The sequence below is a fragment of the Mauremys mutica genome, chromosome 17 (assembly GCF_020497125.1).
Source record: "Mauremys mutica isolate MM-2020 ecotype Southern chromosome 17, ASM2049712v1, whole genome shotgun sequence".
Lineage (NCBI taxonomy): Eukaryota > Metazoa > Chordata > Testudines > Geoemydidae > Mauremys > Mauremys mutica.
The window spans coordinates 24,372,875-24,382,977 of NC_059088.1; the positions used below are offsets into that span (position 1 = coordinate 24,372,875).

Genomic DNA, 10,103 nt, shown 5'->3' on the forward strand with positions numbered 1-10,103 from the left:
CACATCCACTGCTTTCCCCTCATCCACAGAGCCAGTTATCTCCTCACAGAAGGCAATGAGGTTAGTCATGCATGACTTGCCCTTGGTGAATCCATGCTGACTGTTCCTGATCACTTTTCTCTCCTCTAAGTGCTTCAGAATTGATTCCTTGAGGACCTGCTCCATGATTTTTCCAGGGACTGAGGTGAGGCTGACTGGCCTGTAGTTCCCCGGATCCTCCTTCTTCCCTTTTTTGAAGATGGGCACTACAGTAGCCTTTTTCCAGTCATCCGGGACATGCACACACCATACACACCCACGCACATTCCCCGTGCCACACACGCACCACGGACACACCCACACACCATACACACCCACACATATCCCCTGTGCCACACACGCACCAGACACTCACACACCATACTCACCCATGCACATTCCCAAGCCATACACACACACACCACGGACACGCACATCCCGTGTAGACATGCACACACCATACACACCCACACACATCCCCCGTGCCACACATGCACATCCCTGTACTACACACCATACACATCCCGTGCCCACATGCACATCTCTGTGCCACACACGCACCAGACATGCACACACCATACACACCCACGCACATCCCCTGTGCACACATGCACATCCCACATGCCACACACACACCAGACACGCATACATCATACACATGTACACACCCATCCCCTGTACCACACACCCACACAGCCATGCACATCCCCCGTGCCACACACCAGAGACACCCACACACCATACACATCCACGGACATCCCTTGTGCCTACTCACACACATATCCACATCCACACACATCCCCCATGCCACATATGCATGACACACATACACATCCCCCATGCCCACAGGCACCAGACACGCACATCCCCGTGCCACACACATACCAGAGACGCAAACACATGGAGCACACAACATACAGTCGACACAGACATACATAACACAGCTCCCATCCCCAACAGACAAACACCCACCCTTACAAACGTGCAAAAGCGCCACATGCAGAAACGCACAAGGAGCACACAACACACAAACTCAACAAATTTACACGCGAGAATGCCACAAATGCCACAACAAAACTCAACACATGCACAAACACCCCGGATACAAACACAACACACCACATAGACAATTCTGTGTGCAGACTCTTTCTTTAAAACTCATCCAAATACATTTGGGGGGCACTCACCAGTTTCTTTCAACAGGGGGTCAAACCAAGGAGTTGCCCCTCCCCCAGACACCCCGTCCTTGCAGCCTGGCTCAGTTCCGGAAGGGGGGGCTGCAGGGCCTGGGGGTTATAAGCTGGGCAGGATGTGGCAGGGGAGAATACATTATAACCATCCTCAACCACTGAGCAGCATAAAATCATTGTGGGGGACGTTCCCTCGTTTATTAACCCACCTGCTCTAAAATATTTTAAAGTGACAGTAAAAACACCCTCGTTTATTAAAACTTTGCAGACTGGGGAGATCCGAGTCACTGATGTGAAGCAGGATGGACCCCATTCTGAGATGAGCCTCAGGAGATGTCAGGACACCAGCCACATGAGAAACCTGTATAGGGCACCTCCAGGACTGGGGCTGGATCCCTCAAAGTCAGCTGGTGACTCCTCGGGGCAAGGGGAGGCAGGGAAGCGGGTGGCAGCCCGGGGTCTGAAATGAGATTAAGATCCTCTGTGAACCCCACCCCCTCCAAAGACCTGATTCTTCGTGGCCCTGGATCTGGTGTGGTTGTTTATCCCCCGTGAAAAAAGCTGGTGCAACCTCCCGCTTCGCACCCCACCAGGCCGTTCACAGTGGTGCAAAGCGGCTGGCTGCACGAGGGGTCATGTCCTGGAGAATCAGACCCAGGACTGGGAAGGGACGTGGGTCTGGAGAACAGCTCCATTCATGTTCCCCCTCGTAGCACTACGAGCCTGCTGGTGCAATGAGGTTTCCTATTAAAACCCTGGACTAACACACCCACTCCGTGTGCCCAGATCACACAGATGGAACGGAGGTCAGCTCCAGATCGCAGGGAGAGGCAGGTGGGAGTGAAGCGGACCGGACGACGGGGAGGTGGGGGTGGGAGCCGGTCACCACTCCTTGCTGGGTTTCAATGCTGGTTTCACCTCCTCCTTCGGGGCAGATGCCGATTAACACAGGACATTACAGTCCCAGGATGGTGGTGTTCTGGTCAGTTTCTCCCGCAGCTGAGCTAGCCGGACCCCCTGGGGTAGCTGGGGCGGGTGGGTGGGGTGTCCGAAGGCAGAGGATGTCTGGCACTCGCACACGCTGGTTATGTCAGCCGTAGTTCAATTCTCTATCCGTCCCAGCAGAATTTTCCATCCGCCTCCAAGGAGCAGCTGCTGGGAAAATGGACCAAGAGCCCCACCTAGGGGTGAAGCGCGAGATCGTCCTCTGGAGGGTTCCGAGGTGAGGACCCATCAGCACCCCCAGCTGGCCCACTCGAAGGGGGGCGGAGGCCAGGCAGGAAGCAAAGGGCCGCGTCTCAGCGGCTGACCTGAATCCAAGCCTCCCACTGCGGGGACGGAAATGGTGACCGAGCTGGAGGAAGGATGGGGGTGTCCCCAGCGAGCCCCGACACGGCCCCTCCTTCCCCGAGGGATCGGCCGTCACCAACGTGGCACACCCGTCCCTGCTGCGGGCAGACGGCTGGGGTCCGCGGCCCCAGGCGTCCGAGCACTGAACACGCCAGGCTGGTATCCTCAGTATATCGCCTCGTCCATGTTGTCATCACTGTCGGCCCCAAACTCCTCCCCGTTGTCGAAGTAGGACATGATGTAATCCGTCTCCTAGGGAACCAGAGGGCAAAGGTCAACGGCCCCAGGTGGGCAAGCAACGGCGTCTCCCCTGCCGGGAGTGCAGCCACTGCTGGGTGGGAAGGGGCGGCTGTTTAACAGCGCACAGCAACGCTGCAGTTTGGGACTGGAAGTGGAAGGGATGGACGCCACGAGGACGGGGAGTCAGGGAGGTAGGATGGAATTAGCCGGTCTAGGCCGAGACACTGCAGTGCAATGCTGGGAAACAGGACCAGCGACTGGCGCATCCGCAGAACAGGCCCTGGCTTCCCCACGCTGCCCCCGTTCCTCACCCCGCCCTGGAGGGACCCGCGTTAGGGGCCAACGAACCACTCGCTCAGCCTCTCTGCCGAGCCTGGGCCAACCGGGACGATGACGTTTGCAACGTGGACACCTGCCCGCTGGGAACTGCGATCAGACCTGCCCAGCTCAACCCTCGAGCCAGCTGCTTCCCATGGGAATAAAAGGCCCCGATCCTGCAGTCCCTTGCACAGCCAAAGCTCCCACCACTGAGAGCAACGGGTGCAGGATGGGGTCCAGAGACTTGAGTGACAAACAACAGAGAGTGCGGCTGGCTGGCCTCTCCAGAGGCGCCTCACCTCTTCGTGCTCCTCCTCGTCATACTCCTCTTCCTCCTCTTCCTTGCCTTCCTCCTCCTCCTCTTTCTCCCCTTCTTCCTCCGACGTCACTTCCTCCTCCTTCTTCTCAAGGGTCTGGGATTTAATAAGAAACAAAAGCCCAGAGGATGATCCAGCAGCAGCGATGCTCTTGTGCCATTCCCTGCATCAAGCCAGGCTGGTGGAGAGTGAACACCGCCCCGGCCTCCCGCTGGCTCCGTCCCACCCTGCGGAGCCATCAGCTGAGAGTCTGACACTTCCCACTTCAGCTCCCCGGCGACCCACGCTGTAATGCAGCCACTTCTGGCCAAATACCCCCAGCACAGCCGGGCACGGTCAGCCACCTGCAACGTGTATCCTGGGGTACCGCGTGCCCCAGTGAGTAATGGCAAGCGTGATGTCCCCGGAGCTGCCCCTCACAGCTACCTGAATGAGTGTGCCACAGAATGGGGGTGGACGGGGACAGAGGGGTAGTTCAGCAATCCCTTCTGATGCCCAGCAGTGCCGTGGTGCGGAAGGATTCCCCACACAGGAAATCAGAGGGAAACCATCGTTACCTCCAGTTTCTTAATGGCTTCCTCCTTGTCCACCGGGAGCCGCTGTTTGTGCTTGGGGATCAGAATGGTGGTTCCTATCCCAGAGGAAGAGAGGTGGTCAGAACACAGCCAGACAATGGGGCATTCCTGGGGGACAGCACGGGATGGGCAGTGGGAGAGCTGGTTTCATTACCTTCATGCATCACGATAAAGCTGGAGTCGACTGACGTGCTCCAAGCCCTGCCACACGTCACCGGGCCAAGCTCCCATTGTTGGGATAAGGACTTGGCCTGATGCTGGCACACACACCTCGTTAATTATTGGGCTACATTTCTGGGTTATGTGCTAAGTCACCCTGTTGGGTTTTGGCAGAAGGTAGGGCTATTCTGCTGACTCAGGCTAGAAACCAGACCAGGTGGAGGTCATTGCCTCCAATTCTGGGCATGAGAGGACCAGAAGGGAGCTAGGAGGAAGCCAGATAGGAGCTCTTGTGGGAACAGCAAGGACAGGCTAAGGATTATGTTTGTTTTCTTCTGTTAGGAATAAAATGCAGCCCCTATCAAATCTGTGTAGCCTGGTAGATAAGGCACTGGCCAGGCACTCAGGAGCTGTGGTTCTAATCCCTGCTCTGTTGGGTGACCTTGCATGAATCATTATTTTCTTTAATACTCACTCTCCTTCCGGAGCTTTCGAACTCGGATCTTTAGCTCCCGCGGTAAGCGCCGCCAATCTGCAAAGACAAATAAGGAAATCACCAGACTGAGTCAGACTCATGGTTCGTCTACTCCCAATAGCCCATCTCTGAGAGTGGCCAGAACCAGCTACTTCAGAAGGTGCAATAAACCCTCGAGTGGACAATGATGGAATAACAGAAGTTTCTTCCTTCCTAGTAGTTAGTGATTGGTTTGTGCCCTGAAGTATGAGGGTTTATAATCTATGTATCTCTGCATCCACACCTGCACTCATCTATCCATTCCCATATACATTTATCTATCTACCTATCATCATTTGTTTTTATTTAGCAATCTGTCTAATGTAACTGTAGATGTTCTTATCCACATAAATGTCTAAACTTCTTTTAAATCCTCTATGCTTTTTATTCTGGCAATATCCTGTGGCACAGAGTTCCACAGACCATGTAAAAACATTTCTTTCACCACTTCTCTATGTGCTGCCTTTCAGTTTCACTGGATCTCCTGTCCTGCTATATTGCTGTGTCTCCGGTGTTGTTATAAAGGTGATAAATCTAGCCGTGTCTTTTGCAATTCTCCACAGCTATGAATCACAGTCTTCCCAGAATAAAACTCTGAAGAGAAAGGTGAGCAACGGTTAGACTGTAAAATATTCCCATGCATACCTGGGTTCCAATCAATAGCATTATCAATGGGGCCGGACATCTGATATTTATCCGAGTAGCGCTCAACATCTGAAAAGAAACATACAAACAGAGGTCAAAACTGCAGTTTTATAATAAGCATATAAATGGGCTTGAATTCTCAGGGCATGCCTACACTACCCGCCGGATCGGCGGGCAGCCATCAATCCAGCAGGGATCGATTTATCGTGTCTAGTCTAGACACGATAAAATCGACCCCTGAGCCCTCTCCTGTCGACTCCTGTACTCCAGCGCAGCGAGAGACGCAGGCAGAGTTGACGGGGGAGCGGCAGCAGTCGACTCACCGCGGTGAAGACACCACGGTAAGTTCAGCTAAGGACGTCAACTTCAGCTACGTTATTCACGTAGCTGAAGTTGCGTAACTTAGATCGATCCTTCCCGCTTCCGTGTAGACCAGGGCTTAGTTAAACTCAGACCTTGTCTACACATTTAAGTATCCCGGTTTAGTAAAGCCATACAACCCCTGCAGTGTGGACACAATATAAAATCAGCAAAGAATCCTGTGATTCTTTGCTGCTTTTACAGATCCAGACTAACACGGCTATCCCTCTGATACTTGACAATATAAAATGCTTATGCTAGTACAGCTATACCAGAATAAGCCAGCCCAGTAGAAGGCACCTTTATACCGATAAAACTGCATCCGCACTAGGAGTTGCACTGATATAACGATATTGGTAAAAAAAAATCACACCACTGCCCAAGAGAGTTATACCAGTACAAGTTTTAAGCACAGACCAGGTTTAAGCCCCTTTATACCAGTCTGGAAGCATAAAGGGACCTTAAAATGGGTATAACTATATTTAAGGTGGCTTTATGCTTGCTGACTGGTATAATAATAATAAAAAACCCGATTGCTTATCACCAGTCGGTCCATTTTACATATGGGGAAACTGAGGCACGGGGCAGGGAAGTGAGGTGCCCAAGGTAACCCAGCAGGTCAGCGAAGGAGCTAGGAATAGAACTCATCATCTGTCCTAGCCATGTGCACCAGCCACGGGTCCCACCGCCTCATATGTAAAAGGACTTTAACATCACTGAGAATCAGGCCCAGTGTTTTCATTGGCATTAAGTTGCCTAAAGTCCTTTTTTTTTTAGGGAAAAAAAACAACAGTTAAAATGTTGGTCCTAAATCAACTGGAGCTGCCCCCGGTACCTTTCTTGGGGGCGGCCGGCTTGACATAATATGGCAGATTCTTCATGGCTCCCCTCAGCTCTTGCTTCAGTGCCAGCATGTATTCCACCTCCTCACCCGTCTGCAGCGGGACTGGCTTGTACTCCATGGGCTACGGAGACAGGATGGGAGAGAAGCAAGTCTGAACTTCAAAGCTGGGGCTGCCAAGCTGATGATACGTACGCAGGGGTCCAGCATCATGAGAGAAGGGGCCCAGCTGTGAAATCCAGACGTGGATTTCAAACCCCCTACAGCTGGGGGAGGGAGTTAGGGTCCAGGGCTTTGGTCTGAGCCCAGCTCTGATGTATAAACATACTGGTGTGTATGTACCTTTGTGTGTGTGTGTGTGTATACGTACATATGTGTAAGAGTATGTCCGTGTATAGAGATGTATGCATGGGTGTATGTACATACATAGGCATGGCTATCTATGTATATACGTACACATGCGGGTGCACGTCTGTGTACATACATAGGCAGGGCTGTGAAGAGGTACGTACATACGGATGGGTGTGTCTGTACACATGCATTGGGGTGTGTGTCTGTATGTGAGTGTAGGCACAGATGCGTGTGTGTTTGTGTATACAGATGCGAGGGGGGTGGGGCTATGGAGATTTTATGGAGTGCTCTTCAGCAGTGGTTCTCAACCAGGGGTCTGGGGTCCCCTGTCGGGGGGTGTGAGCAGGTTTCAGGGGCTCCGCCAAGCAGGGCCGGCATTAGACCGGTTGGGGCAAAGGCAGAAAGCCAAAGCCCCAGCGCATGGGGCTAAAGCCGGTGACCCAAGGCCCGCCACCCGAAGCCGGAGCCACTTAGCATCGCAGAGTCCCCGGTGGCGTGGGGCCCTGGGCAACGGCCCTGCTTGCTACCGCCGAACGCTGGCCCTGGCTCTTATATGTAGAAAAACAGTAGTCGTGAGCCAGGCAGTTTGTACAGCATGTCGGGGGGCTCAGAAGGAAAAAGGTTGAGAACCCCTGATCTACAGCCTGGATTCACTTAAATTCCAGGCTGGCAGCACCCAGCAGCTGCTCCCTCCTGATGGCTGCGGAAGAGCCATGAGTTGGTGGGTCTCAGTTCCCAGAGGCCACACTCCCACATCCCCCTTTGGCACCAGTCGGCCGCCTTGCTAGTGGGGGGCTGAAAGGCCAAGTAGACTCCCCCCAGGCCAAAGGAGGGGCACTGGCAGGGCAGCGTGTGGGGGATGTTTGTCCCACTGCTCTCCCTGCTCTGTGCACAGGGGCCTCCCTGCCCCAGTGCTGCCAAACCAGCACCTTTCACCCACGCCACAGTGACTGTGTGTTGAACGGGACCCCGACGCGACGGACTCACAGGGAAGAGCGGCGAGGGCTGGAGGGTGGAAGGGGGCAGAGAGTCGCCTTTCCCAATGCCCACAGCTTCCACGTTGAAGGTCATCTGGCTCCGACCCCTCCCTCTGCCTCCTCTTCCAGCCATGGCTCGCTCTGCGAGAAGAGGTGGACATAGAGCTGGGATCCAACACCGCCGAGACCTGCACAGGGGACGAGAGCGCCTTTTCTGATCCTCGGGACCTAGAGAACGGCATCTTCCCAAAGCCACCGTCCCAGAAAGCCCTGGGACAGAGCTCCATGCTAGGAACACCCTGCACTTAATAACATGAGAGCCACCTCGCTTGGAGGAAGTTAGTTTAATCTCAGCACCTCAAAATTCTTCAACTGATTTATTCTGTGCACCTCTAGAGCGGTGCTTGACCCCAGTTTGGGGATGGAGACACAGACAGCCATGGGGGAATAAGGCCTTAAACCCAGATCTCCCGCAGCCTAGAACAGTATGCTAGCCACTGCTCTATGCTCCTTCCAACACTAATAGGGAAACACACCTTCCATTTTGTCCGGTGTACTCACCCTTCTGCTGCTAGGCCTACAACCCACTGCAGCCATTCTCTTAATATCTAGCAGCGTGTTAAGGGGGGGTTAAACAGTGTCTAAGCTGTGCATCAGCCAACCACACAAGTTGCCCTGATGTGGTACATGTAAGAGAACAAGGGTGAGCAATCCGGGACCCAGGGCTCAGAGCCGAGGGTGGATGGGGCACGAACCAGAGTACGTGGAGCTGGATTCATAAATCAGCACGTATGGTACATAGGGCAGGGCTCAGAGCTGAGGGTGCAGGACGCTTAGTGAATGGCTCCTAGCAGACAGTGCAAGCCCAATGCTCCAGCGGCTCAGTAAATAACACAGGGCCCAGAGTGTGTGTGAGACAGGGCTCAGAACTGAGAGTATGTGGTGCAGGGTCGGGGTCCTATGGTACACAGTGCCAGCCCCCAGGCTGCACAATGCACGGTACAGGAGCTGCAGTACAGGATCGCATGCCCAGCATCCAGAACAGGACAGCGGGAGCAGTGCCAGCCCCCAGGCTGCACAATGCACGGTACAGGAGCTGCAGTACAGGATCGCATGCCCAGCATCCAGAACAGGACAGCGGGTGCAGTGCCAGCCCCCAGGCTGCACAATGCACGGTACAGGAGCTGCAGAGCAGGACCCAATGCCCAGCATCCAGAGCAGGACAGCGGGTGCAGTGCCAGGCTGCACAATGCACAGTACAGGAGCTGCAGCGCCAGCCCCCAGGCTGCACAATGCACGGTACAGGAGCTGCATGCAGGACCCAATGCCCAGTATACAGAGCAGGACAGCGGGAGCAGTGCCAGGCCCCAGGCTGCACAATGCACGGTACAGGAGCTGCAGTACAGGATCGCATGCCCAGCATCCAGAGCAGGACAGCGGGAGCAGTGCCAGGCCCCAGGCTGCACAATGCACGGTACAGGAGCTGCAGTACAGGACCCAATGCCCAGTATCCAGAGCAGGACAGCGGGTGCAGTGCCAGGCCCCAGGCTGCACAATGCACGGTACAGGAGCTGCAGTGCCAGGCCCCAGGCTGCACAATGCACGGTACAGGAGCTGCAGTGCAGGACCCAATGCCCGCAGGACACAGGGCCAGGCCCCATGCCCAGGACGCAGGGCTCGAGCGCGCCGCCAGGCCCAGGGCGCACCGGGCCAAGTCCAGGCAGGGCTCGATGCTCATTAAGATGCTCCCGGGCCCGGGGAAGGGGCGGGGCGGGGCGCTCCCCGCCTCCCATTGGGCCGCCGCAGACCGGCCCGGCCCGAACCGAATCGGCGCTTTACCCGGGCCGCGCAACTGAGTCGGGCTCGCGCCGCCCTCCCCGACGACTCCACGTGGGGTTCCGCCCGGAAGCGACTCGGAGACACAACGTTCCGAAGGGGCGGGGCCCAAAGGCGGCCGCTCAGTGGTGCGCGCCGCGGCCAATCAAAGGAAGGAGGAGGAGGAGGAGGCGGGCGTAAGGGACTTTTGCTGGAGAAGAGAGAGACAAAGAAAGAGATAAAGATGGATAAGAAAGAAAGAAGGATGGAGGGATGGAGGAGAAAGAAAGAAAGATGGAGGGATGGAGGGATGGGGAAAAGGATGGATGGCTGGATGAGAAAGAGAAAAAGATGGCTGGGAAAAAAGATGGCTGGATGAGAAAGAGAGACAAGGGAGAGAGAAGTGTAGGGGTGTGTGGAAGGAGCAAAGGTG

The 10,103-nt window shown here is 55.0% G+C and overlaps 1 protein-coding gene across 2 annotated transcripts; it reads right to left on the reverse strand.

Annotated features, from left to right (window-relative positions):
- Positions 1-741: 741 nt before the first annotated feature.
- Positions 742-9,770, reverse strand: POLR3GL (RNA polymerase III subunit GL). 2 transcript variants are annotated; one of them, XM_044992111.1, is made up of 8 exons: positions 9,695-9,770; positions 7,866-8,043; positions 6,522-6,651; positions 5,327-5,395; positions 4,643-4,699; positions 3,991-4,064; positions 3,416-3,529; positions 742-2,810 (listed from the first exon to the last, which is right to left on the reverse strand). In XM_044992111.1, the coding sequence occupies exons 2-8, from the start codon at positions 7,986-7,988 to the stop codon at positions 2,724-2,726; spliced, it is 654 nt and encodes a 217-aa protein (XP_044848046.1). In that variant the 5' UTR covers positions 7,989-8,043; positions 9,695-9,770; the 3' UTR covers positions 742-2,723. The 2 variants fall into 2 exon arrangements, with proteins under 2 accessions (XP_044848046.1, XP_044848047.1); XM_044992112.1 differs by lacking the exon at positions 9,695-9,770 and adding an exon at positions 8,417-9,067.
- Positions 9,771-10,103: the final 333 nt, after the last annotated feature.